Genomic DNA, 17,828 nt, shown 5'->3' on the forward strand with positions numbered 1-17,828 from the left:
AAGGTGTGTGTTTTTATTATTATTATTATTTATTTATTTTATGTATGAAAAAATGTAGGTATTTGTATGTTTGAATGCTCTTTTATTCTTAAAAAATTTACTTGGGTCTCAGTTTTTAATGAATTATTAAAGAAGACCTAAAAGTCTCTCTCTCTCTCTCTCTCGCTCTCACTGTTTGTCTTTCGATAGCAGATGCACTCCTCAGGCCAGAACTATTAACACACTTCATACACTTAGTATATGAACTCTTATGGATGCACTAGATCATTTACTGTTGCATTAAGTACCAGCAGCTGGAATATGAGAGATGAAGTGCTACATCTGTGGTGCCTGAGGGTGAAATCCATCCTCGCTCAGAGAAACCTACAGATTCCAAAGACATTTGTCACTGTGATCTTAAATGTCTTAAGTGAAGAGTGAAAGAAGAGCTCTCTCACTCACACACACATCCACAAGGACACATTTGAAACAAACATGCAACTAGCAACATGATATGCTTTTAAGATACCGATGAGTCATCAGAATCAGTCAGGTGCAGCCTCTGTGTGTGTGTGTGTGTGTGTGTGTGTGTGTGTGTGCATGTTTATGTGGTTTATGAGGACACAAATTTGTATAATGACATGGGTATGACAGAGGTATTACAATATGAAGGTGGTTTATGAGGACACTGCCTATGTCCCTGTAATTCAAAAGGCTTAAATAAAACATACTAAATGGTGTTTTTTGAAAATCTAAAAATGCCTAAAAAGTCTCCTGTGAGGGCTAAGTTTAGGTGTAGGGTTGGTGTAGGGCAATATCACACACAGTTTGTTCAGTATAAAACCCATTACGCCTATGGAGAGTCCCCATAAACCACAAAAACCAACGTGTGTGTGTGTGTGTGTCAATGTGCCCACATTAAAGAATCAATTAAATTCTGAAAATCAAAACAATGTCAAGTGAACAGAGTGATGTGAGATGAACGCAGATGAAAAAGAGAGTGAAAAAGCTTTGTTTAACAGTGAAGAGTGATAAATAAGCGATAAGTGCTATTCAAGCTGTGTAAACATTAGAGGAAGAGACAAAGATTTTTATATGCAGTGGTTTAAAGATACCCAACCTTGTGCCATTCTAAGCCTGTATGCTTTTTTGTCAGTGGAACACAAAAGAAGAAATATTTTACATGCAATGGCAGATCATAGTGACACAGCTGTCAAACCTGACAAAAAAAACCCTGAAATTACCATAAAAGTGGTCCGTGTGAGTCGAGCACTGTATTCCAAGTCTCCTGAAGCTCAATGGTAGCTTTGTGAGAGGAAAAGACTAACATTTAAAGGGGTAGTTCACCTCTGGCAAGGTGGGCTTTTAATCAAACTTGGCTGTCTATGCAGCAGATTTTTTTTTTTTAACATTGGTGTTACATGACCAGAAGAAACAGAAAAACAGCAGTACCTGATCCGTTTGCCAGAGGTTGGGTATAAAACAATGGGGATGTTTGATCTGTAGTTTTTAACGAAAGGCATGGAGCTCACAAAAGTGATTTTGTGTCATCCAATGGACCTTTGCTGACAAATGTGCAAATAACATTGAGAAACAATACACATTTTGTATTTACATACACTACTGATATTGTAACAATACAAAACTGGTTGAAATTCTGTGAACTTGTCCTTAAAGTCATTATTCATTATATTCAGTGCAAATGTGGCACTTTTAGGCATCACTGCAGGAGATTTGACATGTTGTAAATGAAAGTGATGAATATGCGGAATAAAGAATGACATTTGAAAGATGCGACAGATGAGAAGATTTTCAGTGCCGCTGATGTGTGTTTCCTCCTGTGTGTACTTTTGGCACACTGTATTTGTACAGATACTTTCCTTTTCAGGAATGTGCTTATTTCTCTAAGCTCAGCCTCTCTCTTTCCAGATCGGTTTCGTAAACCTGGACAGACATGCTGCTGAACGGCATGACGACAGCTATTTTAAGGTGGGTTGAGATTATCCTTCCTTTCTTTAAATATATGTGGGTTTGATTCCCAGGGAATGCATATACTGCTATATAACAATAAAACAAAAACATTGCTTGCTTTGGATGAAAGCATCTGCAAAATGTTAAGCAATTACTAATAAATAGTCTAGTGTTTTGTCATTCCCAGTTGACTTTTAATTAATATCCAAATAAATATCCACCCGCCTCTACCCTTCTCATTTCTAATTCATTTAAAGTTAATAACAAATATATGAATGTCTTTCATCATTTCCTAAGCGTACGACATAAATAATGTTTCATCTAATTAAAAGGGAAATTAGAAACAATACAAATTACCAAGATAATGCAAGCAAATACCCACATTTATGTGACTTGAATATTAGCATAAATTTCCCCACAGAAACTGGCCTCGGTGTTCCCAGGGCTGCCACGGTTAATTGAGTCTCTCGGAGTGCGGCAACCCAAAGAAAATGAGATTCTGCTTCTCAGCAGCCTAGAGTCACCGGACTCCTGCCAGCATGACCCCAGCCACCCACAGGTAGGATATGAATACAGACCGGAACATCTGACATCATTTTACAGTTTACAGTCTGCCTGGTTGAACTGTGTTTGTGTTTATGTATGTGTATCTCAGAGCCAGAAAACAGCAGATATCTGTCTGGTGCATTGTTCCTGTGGACGCCGCCCAACCCAAACCAACAGTGTCATTTTTGAGATCAACAAATTCCTGATTGGAATACAGTCAGGGCAAGAGAGGCAGAGGCATGGCCGATTGGCTGGTCAGCGGGCTGCTGAAGATGACACCAACCGCTCTGTGTCATCCATAGAAGAAGACTTCCTCACTGCCTCTGAACAGCTTGGGGAAGACAGCGAGGATGACCCATTCAGAAATGGTAAACAGTGCATCCATCTACAAGAAATCCAATTCCAGCCAGAAATCCAGTCATTGTAGCTCCATATTTTATCTTTTGTATAGTATTTTCTATGTCCTTGTTGCTCGTATGTAATGAGAAAACTCAAATTCAGTGCAGCTCTGGTACTTTGACTGTATCTTACCTCCTGTCCACATTGCGAATAAACGGAAAATTGCTTGACTTATAGCTGAAAGAGCATTCAGCCATTTATGTTTTCTTGGTTTCTGTGAGTCTGCTTCGATAAGAGTGGCCCTATTTGGAGGACGGTTTGGGAGTGTTTCCACCCCAAGGCTATTTCTTAGTTTAGTAACACAATGTAGCCCTAGTCGCTACCAATGAGATTATGGTTTTCCAAACAATTTGGGCTTGTCAAATAAATTTACATCCATAAAAACATATAAATAAAGTCTTTAGTTTTGCCTTTGGGAATAATTTGGATCCCGACTTCTGTCTAGGTTGCACTGCTTATAATAATCTTAATCAGAACTGCAATCTGCTTTACTTATTTAGATACAAAGTAACCAAGCAACAGCATGGATGCACAAGACCATACAGCACTGAAACAATTAATTCACTTCAGTCTATGTTAATGAGTATGTGTGTGATAGAGAGAGACAAACGGGAAGAATAACAAAACATTTTATGAAGGTTGTTTTTGAGAATATGCCATGGAAGACTCCCTAACAAAGAAGCACTGTCCCCAAAATGTCTTGTGCATTTCCTTTGTTCATGTCTGAAAGCTTGTTTGTCTTGCATTATTCTGTGCTACTGCTTTGGCCTCTAACAGTAAGCCAAACCCATGAATGTCTACATGTGGCGATACTCGCCCCAAGTCTAATATTAAAGAGACAAGATACACTGGGCTCTGCTGGGTTAATCTATAATTAATCTCTCATATAAAATTAGAAGTAACACTTTGTGAAGGTTATGCTCTCCTCAAAGACAATGTAATATTCATAATCATATCAGCCCAGATATAGATCTGCATTTGTATGGTCTTGGTTATGGAAAAGGAAAAACAGATACAAATACAACAGTGTTCTATGGACCCTCACTATATCCATTGGACATAGCAGGTGACAGGAGAGGATAAATCTTGACACTTTTTACCTCCTTTCTCAGTTTTGTCCTTTATTTTCACTCACACTTCCTCATATCTCCTTCTCCATATCTCTGACTTGGCCTGTGAATGGGCTTCATTTACATGTGCATTAAATTTGGCTTTTTGTATAGGATTATGAAACTGTTTTCAGAGGTCTGGCTTTAATCTATTTCCTCCGTCTCTGTGCCCTCGCCCCATTTCTCACTAACCCTGCCACATGTCTTTCTTTCTGCAGAGCCTGAGATTTCTATCATGCCCGAGTCGGTTAAGGTGTTGAGAGCAGCCCACGCTCAAAGAAGGAGTGAAATAGATAGAGAGGATAGTGAGGACTCTGAGACCCTCTGCCCCTCTTCCAACTCCCAAAAGCTTTCAAGAACATATTCCGCCCCCTCAAGAGGCCCACCTGCTACCCCCAAAAATGTCAGTCGTCACACCAGCGAGTCAGCTGGTCACTATGCTACCAATCTGGCTGAGTCAGTCCTGCAGGATGCTTTTATTCATTTGTCACAAGACGAACCTTCTTTTGTCACGGAGGCAGCAGTGAGTGTGTCCTCCACCTCACAACACTCAAGTGATATAAACCATTCCAGTGAAGAGCCACGGAGGGCTCGAGCCTGCTCTTTTGAACTTCCTAAAATCGTGATTGTCCAGAGTCCTGACAACAGTGAGGAGGTAACGGAGTGGCCGGAAGCTCAGTCACATGGGACAACAGAGCATGATAGAGGAAATAGGACCAAAACAATGCACAACTCTGCAATTGGACACGTCGCCAAGCCGGTGGAAATAGCTTTAGCATGTGCTGCGAGTGTCATCGGTACCATTACCACCCCTCAGGTCACAGAACAACTCACACTGGAGTCAGGAGAAGAAGATGAGTGTGAGGATGAAGAAGAAGAGAGTGAGGCCGAACAAGGGGAGTATTCGTTTTCCTCTGCAGTATGTGGAATGTCTCAGGTCGCTGGAGCTGTAGCCACGGTAGATCTAGCAGATGACTCTGGGGATAATGACGACTCAACAGACATCTACTCTGCCTCTATGGGACTTCTGTCAGTTGCCCAAGCTTCAACTGCAGTGCCTCTCCACTGTAGCATTGCAGAGGGCACCAGCGTCGAGGCTTTCAGAGCCAATGTTGCTGAAGTTCTCCTCAGGGAAGCTTCAGCTGTACTCACACACAGACAAAGTTACTCAAGCATTGCAAACTTCCTTGAGACCACACATAACAAAATAGTGGATGGCATCACAAATCCAAGAAGGCCCTATCAGGAACAACAGGATCTTGATAACTTTACCCAGGAAATATCAGATAATATATTTCAGTATGCTCTTGAGAAGGCTGAGAAGAGAAAAGAGCTCGAGGGTCCTGGCAAAGATGCCCCAAACATCGAGGGTTTCCTCTTGGATTGTGTGAATAATTTGCTCTTTGATGTCTTAAGTGTAACATCAAGGAAAATCAGTGACATTTCAAAATGTAACATAGGATCATGTGACAGGCAAGAAGGCAGTATCGGCTTTAGGGAGTATGAGGCTGATACCAAGTCTGGCAGAGAAGCATTGAGCCAATTACAGAATTTGATTGAGCCAGGCCAGGTTTATATTCATGGTGAGAGGCGAAGTAGTGTGGAGAAGTTGTCTGCTCTCATAGGGAAGAGAGAGAGAGAGCAAAAGCACGTACAGGAAGAGAGAGAAAGCGAGCCAAAACTGAAAGAACCCTACAGACTTACTCTGAACAGAGTGACTGCCACTATGGTCAAAGAGCAGTCTGACCTGGGCAGGAGTGACAAGAACGCAGACTCTGTGCTCCCTTCAGCTGAAAGCTCACCACTTCACATGCCACGAGGGAGGGCAGGAGGAGAGAGCGAGACCAGGCAGCAGTCTTTATCGTCCTCTTCAGGAGCACTTGTGGCACTTAAAATGGATTCATGTGAGTCCAGAACTCCTGTCACATGCTTCGCTGAAGACTTGGCGACCACGGTGGTCTCCATGGCTACAGAGCTGGCAGCGATATGCCTGGAGAACTCTAGCGGAAAGCAGCCGTGGTTCTGCGCCTTAAAGGGTGGTTCGGAAGGTCCAGAGGGACTGCTTCTGCCCTGCCGTACAGCCGCAGCCCTCCGCCGGAAAGAGACGCAAAATGGCACCACCGTCACCAAGAAACACAGACCTCCACGTCTCAGTGAAATCAAACGTAAAACCGAAGAACAGCCTGAACTCATGGAGCGTCTGGTCAACCGTGTCGTGGACGAAACTGTCAATCTAGACGAACCTACCTCCTCTGATCCATTTGCACTCTTTGCGTCAGAGGTCACAGCCAGGATAATGAACTGCCCGGAATTGAGTGTGGTGGACACGTCCAAATCTGGCCAGTCATCTCGCAGCCGCCTCCAGTGTGAGAGATGGAGCAGCAGGGGCAAAGCGGCAAGCTACGAGAGTATTCCAGAGGAGGACGCAGATCCCTCCGGGACAGCAAACACTTTGGGACCGGGAAACAGGCTTGGGCATAATTTAAGCAGAGGTAGCTCTATCTCCAAGCAATCCAGCTGTGAGAGCATTACGGATGAGTTTTCTCGGTTCATGGTGAACCAGATGGAGACAGAAGGTCGAGGGTTTGACCTTCTGCTGGACTACTATGCTGGGAAAAATGCCAGCAGCATCCTTGCAGCAGCTGTTCAGCAAGCTGCCAGTAAAACAAATGGACACCTCAATGTGCGCACATCATCTTGTCTCTCTAAGCAGTCTAGCACTGAGAGTATCACTGAGGAGTTTTATCGCTTCATGCTAAAAGACATGGACAAGGAGAACAAGGACTACAGTCTGACCAAGACCAAAGAGTGGAGTAATAGCCTATTACCCCCATCCCCCAGAACCCCGTTTTGTATCCGTCAGTCTTCTGTTCCTGACAGGCGATCCTCAGATTCCAGACTAACTGTAAACTCACCCATCAAGGCCAATTCATTCGATGGTTTTGCTCGAAATGTACATGGGGACTCGCTCAACATCTATCCAACCAACTCTGTCTCATCAATGGGACTCTGCAAGTCTGATTCATGCTTGTATAAGTGTGGCCAAACGGACCAAATCACAGACATGCTGATTCACGAAACCTGGGCCAGCTCTATCGAGTCTCTAATGCGCAAGAATAAGATAATAGCGGAGCCCTCAGAGGACAGTGTGGAGCTCGATTCAGCAGACTCGCAGCCACATGTACAGCTCTATGCTAACCGTCTAGCGGCAGACATCGTAGAGAGTGGCAAGTCCCTGCTTGGAGGCCAGCAGGATGGCGTTGTGGCTGCTTGTCAAGTTCCAGTTGGAGAAAGGAGACACGGCTTTAAGCAGTCTCGTCGTGAAAATAATGGAAAACGGCCAAGTGTAGAGCATCAGGAAAATTGTGGTAGCTCTCACAGTTCGTCCTGTGTGAGGCAAGCGTGGCGTGGACAGAGGGAAGTACCCTTGATCCACATTGAACCAGATCAAAGAGAAGAAGCCTCAGAAGACAGGGGAAGGGTTGGGCCCCACCACACAGAAGCATCCCATCAGATCCAGCCACAAAGTGTCAAAGAGAGCGAGACAGGAACCAAAAGCAGGTACATAATATCACCCACATCCTTTGTTTCAGAGGCTAAGCCTTAGTTCTCATAACTGCTCACAGCACAGTGTGTGCGAGAATGAAGTTGGTAAGAAAAACGAGGGTAGGATTGCACAAATGTTAAAGGTGTCATGAATTGCATTTTTCTTGAACTGTATTCTACCCTGATTTTACCATGCCAGTGGGTGGGCCAAATAGGGAATGATGAAGTAAGCACCGATCTGTGTCTGTGAAGGCAGTCTTGTGCTGATGTATTAATCTTTATTACGCAATGAAGAGAAGGAAGTACAAAATGAATTGTTTTGGCTGTCAATACTAACAAGGACTAACAAGGATGTTTAGAAACTTAGTGTTTTTCTGTAGTACAGTGACTTCTTATAGATTATGGTGAATTCTCAATTCATGACCCCTTTTTCAGAAGATGACAAAACATTTTGCTTCATGTGTTGTCACACATGGTGTTTATAGTCCAACAGGTAGCTGAATTTGTCCGCACACTGCAAAAAACAGACCAAAAGAGGAGAGGTGGTAACCGTGATAGAAAATTGTTACAAAGAGAGGCTTTTTGGATTTTTGAGTTGAAATCATTAACCCCAACAGGATTAAATGAAGAGATGGATCTTGCATGTTTTTTGTGAAGGGAAATTGTTGGCATGACAATTATCCCTCACTGATTAAGATCAGCTGTGAACAATTTGCAATTGTGTCTATATAAGTGTGGTGTTGCTTTTTTGCCTCATGAGCACTGAAGAAAGCATGGGCTGAAACGTCTGCTCTCTGGTCTGGTTTTAATACACTGCAGTTTTGTCACTTTTGCATATGAAAAATAAATAATTGGATTTTGGGTAGACCTCTTTTGGTCTGTATTTTGCAGTGTGCAGACAAATTCAGCTACCTGCTGGACTAAAAACTTTCTTCTTTTTGTTCTATGCACCTGAGAACCTTTGTTTTGTTTGTTCTGAGCGCACACAATTCCTGCTTTATAAAACACATGGTGTTTATAAATCCAAACAGCACATCTTTATAAAGGGGTTCTCCTCTGTAACACCCATTTCTACCTACACTGCTAAACAAAAAAAAAAAATAAAAAAAAATAGAGAAACATAGATTGACATTATACATATGTTCCCTCGATTTTTCCTTCTTGACCCAGGCTCTGGACAGTAAAGGATGCTTTGGGCAAAATTATAAGTACTGGCTTTTTGTGACACTGCAGTTTTGCCGTGTGTCCTCTTTCCCCCCTCAGCAGTGACAAAGACAGGGCCTCCGCAGTGGCCACAGCACCCTCTGCAGGTGTGGAGGTGGAGCGACGCTCTCTCAGCGCTAGCAGTGAGGAAAGTGGTTCAGGCAGCTGGGCCCAGATTGCCCATGAAGACGACCCCCAGGAGGAGACCACCAGTAGCTTTATCCAGCTAAGCGAGGGGTCAGTCTTCCAGTAGACCATCATGCCTTGCTGGACAGTGTGGCTTCTCCATTTGGCTTTTCATTAAGCTATGTGCTAGATGCAATCCTTGACAGCGCTGGGCACGTCCAGAGCGCAGTGTAGCACCCATATGCAAGTCTGCTTTCCTCATCTTTATAGTAACAATTTATTCAATTAGAGCTCCGATGAGAGTTAAGCGTTAAAGCATTTACTTTGCCCTCACTGTATAGCTAATACAGTTTTGACATATCTTAATTGATATTAATGGGATGTGGCTTATGTGATTAGTCCTCAGCCAGACGGTGTTGTCTTTAAAGTCTGTAGCGTTGACCTTAAATTACTGTCTACCACACAAATGCACAGACACAGTGATACAGAATAAGACATAATGGCTTAAAGAGATATGCACATACAAAGAATAAATATAAGAAAATTGACGTTCATGTCATTCCTGTTATGTAGCACTTTTTGAGCTCTGTAAGTTTTAGAAAATGAATATGCTGGTGTTGTAATTTATAGTTTATACCAGACTTTCAGTAGTGCTCTGCCTACGCTGAGGCACTTAAAGACTTTATTCATTTTAAGGGGATAGTTCACCCAAAAATGAAAATTTAATGTTTATCTGCTTACCTCAAGGGCATCCAAGATGTAGGTGACTTTGTTTCTTCAGCAGAACACAAACGAAGGTTTTTAACTCAAACTGTTGCAGTCTGTCAATCATATAATGTCAGTCAATGGTACTCACGGCTTTGAGAGAAAAAAAACATACACAGACAAAACCAAATTAAACCCTGTGGCTCGTGACGATACATTGAGGTCTAAAGACACAAAATAATCGGTCTGTGGAAGAAACTGAACACTAACAGTATATTGTTTATATAGTTTTTTACCTCTGATCTGCCGCACTGTCCAACTGTCCTGAGCACGTTCACAACAGCCAGCACGTGACACATCTTCTTTTAACAAAATGGATTGTTTTATTAACCAACATCAAATCCTTTGCTAATACTTTATAATCAAGTGTTTTTTCCCCATAAAATTTAATGTCACTTTGTGAAAGATGATGTCATAAAGAACTTTTTTACTTAATGGGATATTGCAAAAGTGGAAGCAAAGTTGAGGACATATATAAAACAAACGAATAGCAATATTGGGCAGAAAACATAGCTGAAAATGTTTTATTTAAAACCTTTTGATCAGAGTTAAAGTTAAAGTTGACTAAATTAAAAGTTCTCATTTTCATTTAGTTTAACTTGATGTTCTAACTCGAACTAAAATGAAATAGATTTTAATAAAAATGGTGGAGATATTATAAATAAATAATAAACATGACAACTTTAATCAAACTTAAAATGAAAAATGTAAAAATAAAAACTAAAGCAAAATATTATAATTTAAGCATATAATAAAGCTGTATAGATATATGATTATAAAACAGCGATACTAAAACAGCACTGATTTCAACTTAATTGTGATACAACTAAAACTATTTCCAAATTGTCATATGTATGCTATATGTCTTAAGGAATATATGATAGAGATATGAAAATGTTCTGCATAACAGGAATGACCCATTTGTTTTCACATCTGAATATTTCCCTTCACACACACACACAGGTGTAAACACACTCTAAGCCAGTTCCTGTGGTAGTGTAACTCTCTGAAGTGAGAGAGATTCCATTTGCGTGTCAGTCCAGCACAGCTGTGTGAGTAAACGGCTCTGACAGTATGACTGGAGTCTGGAGCAGAGCTCTCACCCAAAGACTCCACAGCCAGTGCTTATAGTCCTGACAATGTGCCTCACACTGACAGGCAGGTGCCATATGTCACATCCTGTTGACTCTAGTCTAGAATGAAAAGGATGTAATGGGTGTGCGAGTCCCTCTTGCTGACTGAATCATGCCCAGCCTGCCACGCTCACTGACGCTTCCTAACCTGCACCAACTCAACGCCATCCTCACTTACCCAAGTCTGGATATCCGGCCATCCACCTCCATCTGGCTTTAACCACCACTTCATTGTCTTTCCGCCCTGTCGGGGGGGAAGTTTACTCTCTGCTTGTTCATCCGGCTGTTGCCGGTACAGGCACAGGTGGCTCACGTTCATAGTAATCAGCTGGCAGTGAGCTGCCGGTGATGCCCATGCTAATGAATCTCATGCCAATGCTCATGCCTACTCGCTCTACTCCAAGCCCCGCTGCTGTCCACGGCTTAGTGATCATCGCTGAGAAAATGAGTAGCTTCTGCATTGTTCACACCCTTACAGATCCAACAAGAGGAAGCAGAGAAAGAGCACCAGTCAAAATTTGGAACAATTAAGACTTTTTAATGTTGCTGAAAGAAGATAAGGCTACATTTATTTGATCAATAAAAATAGTAATATTTTGAAACATTATTATAATTTAAAAGAACTGTTTTCTATTTTAATATGTTTTAAAATGTATTTTTTCCCCTCTGATGCAAAACTGAATTTTCAGCATCATTACCCCAGTCTTCAGTGTCACATGATCCTTCAGAAATCAGCTGATTTGCTGCTTGAGAAACATTTTTGATTATTATCAATGTTAAGAACAGATGCAATGCCATTAATAAAGACTTAAGCTTTAAAAAAAATATATAATACTTTATACTTTTAGTATTAATACTAATACGTATTATTTAGTATTAATACTAATACTTTTATTCTGCAAGGATGCATTAAATTGACCAAAAGTGACAGTAAAGATTTTTTAATTTAAGATTTTTCATCTTTTGAATTTTCTACTCATCAAAGAGTTCTGGAAAAAAAAAATGTATCATGATTTCCACAAAAAAATATTAAATAGCAACATTTTCAACATTGATAATAATAAGCATTATTAATAATTGAGTACCAGTAGTAATTGCAAAGCATGATAGATTTATTTCTGAAGGATCCTGTGACACTGAAGTCTGTAGCAATGATGGGGAAATTCAGCTTTGCATCACACAAATAAATAATATTTTAAAATACATTCAAATATAAAACAGTTCTTTTGACATGTAATAATATTTCACAATATTATTGTTCTAAATGTATTTTAATCAAATCGATGCAACTTTGAGGAGCACAAAAAGCATTCAAAAATTAAAAAGTCATAATTATTCCAAACCTTTGACTGGTAGTGTATGTGTACACATTTATCTTTTCATGTGCGTGTGTGTGTGTGTGTGTGTTTCAGAAATGGGAACAGCAGCGCTTCTAGTCTGGGACTGGCAGACCTGGAGGGCTTTCTAGACTACTCCATCTCCAGCAACCTAATCAGGTATCCAACAGCAACACGCTAACCGCAGCACACTTAGAAATATTCGCTCAGAGCAGTGGAGCTAATGGCTGTTAAGCGTTCATCCAAAACCCAGAGCACTGTCCAAATCCTCACATCTGCAGCTCCTCTCGTGAGGATACGACCATAGTTAGAGGACAAGAAATTAAAGTCAAACTTGGATCACATTCTGTCATATTAGAGTGATGTATGTAAATGTGCTCAGTTAGCTGTGTCCGGGAACAGTCTCAAACATGGACAGTTCTAATGGGCTTTGTCGCCAAAAGCCTTCAGTCATTTACTATTTTGAGCTCTTATTAGATGAGTGCAATATAGTCATGGCCCCTGAGAGACTCCATGAGGTGACTGGAACACGGCCAGCATGGCTCTATACAGCATGATAATGATAGTGTCTCTGTTTGCAGCGAGGACAGAGAGAGGAAGGCGTCACATTGTCAGGATCAGACGGACGGTGAGTGATCCAGCCCTCTACATGCACGCATACATATTTGAATGAAAGATCATTCATCGCTGGAACTTCACAACTGTGTGTGGAGTTAAAAGGAAATCATGCTATCGCTGCTCTTCACACTTCTGCGCTAATGTATTCAGTCTGAAGCCGTCTGAGTTTCTCATTTTCTGTCAGTCTGAGCTTTTATATAAATGTTACATGTTGTTCTCGAGCGTGAACTTCATGTTATTTCTCTGTGAATGAGGATTTTTAAGGGGCACCGGAGGCTCACTTGGAGCCCTCGATGAGATACGTTTCAACTTTAGTTGTTCTTCATGCAAATTGTGATATAGTCTCTAGAACTTGATTTTGGGAGTTATGAATGTAATTATTCAAATGCACTTGGCTCTGAAATCTGAGGGGGCAGCATGAGTGGGAGGGACGCTTCTGAGCCAAAAGTTAACATGTTGGACCGCGGGAACAAACAAACAAATATTGCAGCAAGCTGCAAGATTAATCAAAATACAACCAGCATCATGTAAATGCAAAATAAATATATGTGTTGCGTGTTTCAGAGTGAAGCGTGGCACTGTGTCCCTTTACACATGAGCAGCTCGTGATCTGCTGGTGCTTGCAGCATCTCAGAGAGGCTCGGTTCACAGTAAATGCTGCTCCACATGAACCCATCTCTCCATCAGCTTTGAGTTTGGGTCATTTAACGTGCATTTGGGAACACAACATGTGCCAACCATCTTTCCATACTTGAGAAGCACTTATAAACCAGCGGTTGTCAACAAAGAGAAGCTTTAAGAGCTCCCTGCAGTTTTCTGCCAAAAGAAAAGCTTGATGGTTTAATATTTGAAAATGAAGAAAGACGTATTTATTAGAAAATACTTTTTATTTAAAAGTCAGATTGTAAAATGCACAAAAGAGTATGGTCAGAAATGTTTTATTATTTACTGGGTAACTAATCTTACTTTTTAATGTTTTATTAACATTTAATTTCGAATGGTCTTAGAATAGACCACTGCAAACCCACATATGTCCACCTCTGATCTAAATAGCCTAATAGTGGAAAGTGTCCTACTGCCGTGCTATAAATTATTACAAGAGTAATATATCCTCTTTTATCTTTAATTGATCATCTCAGCTTCTACTGTTCTGTTTCTTGGGCTCTACCTAAAATTGTGCAGCGCGGCTCTTTGAGCAGCAGCAAAGCATTAGACTCATTGCACGTGTTCTTTGTTTGATTTTCCAAGCGCCAGAAATGAAACTTGCAGTACCTCACACGTGCAAATGGTTTAAAATAGTTTCCTTATTATAATTTTAAAGATTGCATGCACAAATGTGGCACTGTACAGCCCTGTTGTGGTTCCTCTGATCCTACTCGTGACCTCGATACATTTCTCTCTGTAGTTCATGTGATTGGCCTTTAATCTCTGACCTCCTCTATCTGAGTAACATCTACACTACATGTGCTCTCGTCTCTTGAATCAGCGTACAGTCTGTCTTGCTGAGCAGCGTTGCTTGCCCTCTGCCCCTCATCGCTCAGTGTGCATCTAGTGTTTGGCAGACGGACAGATGCTCTCGAGCAGAGAGAGAGAAAGCTAAAGAGACTTTTGTATTGCCAGCACAGACTCACACCTCACAAATGACTCATTCACATGCAGGAGAACAAAAGAGACGTTCAGACACAGGAGCTGACAGGCAAAGCATCATCCTGCTGGGAGAGGGATGGAGGGATGAGGAGAGGCTGTTAAAATGGGAAGATGTGTGATAGAGCAAGAAAACAGAGGACAGATTAATTTTGGAACAGATCTTTACGTTTTCGGAGCGCTGAGGAGGAGGATAGAGATGCCATGATTAAATAAATATTACTGAGGCAAAGAAAAAGAAAGAACTGCTTGAACTGCTTTTGAAGAGATAAGCTAAAAACCGAGAAAAGTGGGAGGAAGAAGAGATTAGCCCAACTTTCCTAGAATGACTGTAAAACAATAGGCTTTATCAGTGAGACGGTGGGCTGTGTGAATGTTTAAGCCCCTCTCTCTTTATTTCCCATGAGCTCTTTATCATTCACACTGATCCACATTCATATAGAACAGTGCATATTAAAGTAAGGTTCTCGACCCGGCACAAATGTTGGCTTTTGACTTTATATTGTGAATTAAGATGTGTGCGTACTAGGGCCATTCATAAATCAGACATTTCATCACAATATGATCTGACATCAATTCTATTAGCCAATGATACTATATACTGATACTTCAAAACATGCCATGATTTGATTAGATTCAGGGTCTGCAATCAAGATATCAATATTACGATATTATGTGCTAAACTAAAATGAAACCATTCAAAAATTGTTACCTTGTTCAAATTAAATAAAATGAAATATTAAACTAATATTTTGTCACTTTTTTTTAGATTTTATTAGCAGTTTGATGTTTTATTTTTGTTTTGTCATTTTTATTTAGTTTATCTCGATGTACTAAAATAACTAAAACTGAAATGAAAATGAATAAAAACTATATATACATATTTTAAAAAATAATAATACAAATAACAAACACAACAAAATTATTAAATCAAACCAAACTCAAAATGAAAACAAAAAGTATTAAAATTGTATCGAACAGCTAATAAAAACTTGATGATTATGATTCTAAAGTAACACTAATTATGTGCCTATAATGCAAGTTACACTTTTATTAACTCATAAATGCAACCAAAATGTAACATGATCATTTAAATAAACTGTCTGAATATCACAAATCCTGTATCCTAGACTTAGTTCACACTGCAGGTCTTAATGCTCAGATCGGATTTTTTGCTGAAATACGATTTTTAATTTTTTTTGCGCTGTTGTTCACATTGTCATTTAAATGCGACTGCCGTCAGTCTCATGTGTGAACCGTATACGGTCCTGAAGTGACCTGCATGCGCAGAAGAGGACGTGACGTCAGACGCAGCGCACTGTGTTTGCAGAAATAAAAATGGATGCTGCGTGTGTTTAGCAGTTTTTAAGTTAATGTGCAATCAGAGCCTAAATAACGAAGTTATATCATTGTCCATAAATATTGTCTGCCATTGTGATTTTATTCTTCCCGCCTCCTCCAGAATTGTGACGTCTGTCGCATGTCAATGACGCAAAAATCGCATGAAATGCGGCATGGCTGTTCAGACTGAAGTCGCATTGCAAAACATCGGATATGTATCCGATTTAGGACATATGAAAGTGGCTTGGGCCAGGGATTTGTGCTATTCAGACTGTCATAAGAAAATCAGATGTGGGTCACATTTGGGCAAAAAAGTCGGATTTGGGCCACTTTAGCCTGCAGTGTGAACATTCACCAAAAAAAAAATATATATATATATATTATTTTTTAAGAATATAGAGGAAAAAAAGAAGCTGCACATGAGACCATCAATCATCTGATGACAGCTCATCATTGGCTTGTGCAATCAGATAAGCAATGACAGATGAGAAAGTTTTCTGTTCTCCCTAAAATGTGCAAATCATTATCCTCATTAACACACAATAACATGAGCTACTCCAAAAACATTTTTTAAAACTTATTGTCTCATTTTTACCAAAATGTGACTAAAAAGCTGAATTCATATTAGCCTTTATATACAAAATACAATACAACTGAAAAAGTGAAAAAAATCCAAGTGTATTATTATGAAAAATAGTATTTTAAATAATCCTAATTGATATTAAATAAATATTTTCCAAAGCATGTTTTACTCTAAAACTTAGTAAACGAAAGCTATAAATCTAAACAAGTTGTGTTGCAAATTTTAGGTTGATATCTCAAAAATGAGCTTTCGGTAAGGTTTTGTTTGGGTGCAGTACCAAACATTTCCACTAGATGAAATTCAGCTCCTATTATTTTCCAACGCTGTCATTTTTGACCGTTAACAGTACAATTGTAATTTTTTTTTATTTGGTGTGTTCACATAGCAAGTCCCAAAACCTTTACCAAGTTTCACACTATTCCAGTGAAGTTTAAAAAATGCTGCATTTTTCTGTTAAAAATGACCTCGGAGTATTAAATGATGCATGTTTATTAGAGCTACTCATTTCTGCACCAGGAAATGCTTTTTCTTACCTTTCCATTAGATTATGCTTATCCAACATATTAGACCTACAGGAATCACACTCAGAGTAGTGTCTGAAAGTGAGCGGTCTGGTTTTGTCTCTCAGAAGTCACGTCCGGTCTGTCCACAGCCGGCAGCAGCTGTCAGCGGGAGCTCCTGGTGCTGAACTTTGACATGGATTCAGAGTGTGTGGATGGAGAACTGAGAGCGGCGCTGCAGTGGATCGCTGCATCTGAGCTCGGCGTGCCGGCGCTCTACTTCAGAAAGACTCAGGAGCACAATCTCGCTAAGGTGAGGACAAATGGAGCTCATGCATTTGTTAGAATAACTAACCAGGTCCGAGCAGAATCAGAACTACACAGATTTCAGCGCTTGTCATTCAGAAAGTTCTCCAGTCTCTCCATGTTTAAATATTTGGCATAATTTGATTATAGTGTCAGCTAGCAATAAGAGTTTAGTACTCTGAGCTGTGGTAAATAGACTAAACTTTGCTTACATTTTACAATATTTAAATCCATCGTGCAGAATCAGAACAGAACAATCTAAATAAAGTAAAAATAAAAATAAACAAACTGTGAAATCCATCTGGCCATTATTCTCATTTTACTGATGAAAACATACAACATGAATGCGCTATGGTTCTTGTGACAACAATGTTGCATTTTACCATTTGAAAACATTTAAACAGTGCAAATAATGTACTGTTTTTAGAGAAAATTGGATGAAATGTAGAGTGTATGAAGGCAGTGTTTTGAGCCCTGCAAAGGAATAAGTCCTTCGTCACTGTGTCCTTCAGCAAGGCTCCAGGGCTGTGCAGTTTGTAGTCCTAAAACCTGAAAAACAGTTAGCATGGATTCTCTCCGGAATTTCTAATGTGTTTTTAGAATAGCAGTTTTTTTTAGCAGTAAAATAACTTGAGACTTTCACATTTTATTGGACAATACAAATTACACACACACCTCAAACATGAATTTTGAAACGGTAGAAGCCAGTAGAGTTTATGCTG

General features: G+C 40.1%; 1 protein-coding gene across 2 annotated transcripts in view; it reads left to right on the forward strand.

Annotated features, from left to right (window-relative positions):
• The window catches only part of LOC306843081 (A-kinase anchor protein SPHKAP-like), a 50,946-nt gene that overhangs the window by 30,131 nt on the left and 2,987 nt on the right, over nucleotides 1–17,828 (forward strand). Inside the window, exons 4-11 of one of the 2 annotated variants that reach the window (XM_079374338.1) lie at nucleotides 1,909–1,968; nucleotides 2,372–2,509; nucleotides 2,606–2,864; nucleotides 4,223–7,565; nucleotides 8,814–8,990; nucleotides 12,190–12,273; nucleotides 12,696–12,742; nucleotides 16,929–17,113. In XM_079374338.1, coding sequence (XP_079230464.1) covers nucleotides 1,909–1,968; nucleotides 2,372–2,509; nucleotides 2,606–2,864; nucleotides 4,223–7,565; nucleotides 8,814–8,990; nucleotides 12,190–12,273; nucleotides 12,696–12,742; nucleotides 16,929–17,113 — 4,293 coding nt within the window. The remainder of the gene's footprint in view (nucleotides 1–1,908; nucleotides 1,969–2,371; nucleotides 2,510–2,605; nucleotides 2,865–4,222; nucleotides 7,566–8,813; nucleotides 8,991–12,189; nucleotides 12,274–12,695; nucleotides 12,743–16,928; nucleotides 17,114–17,828) is intronic. The other variant, XM_079374339.1, reaches the window with a different exon arrangement.

This window comes from Barbus barbus (genome assembly GCF_936440315.1).
Source record: "Barbus barbus genome assembly, chromosome: 23".
NCBI classification, from domain to species: Eukaryota; Metazoa; Chordata; class Actinopteri; order Cypriniformes; family Cyprinidae; genus Barbus; species Barbus barbus.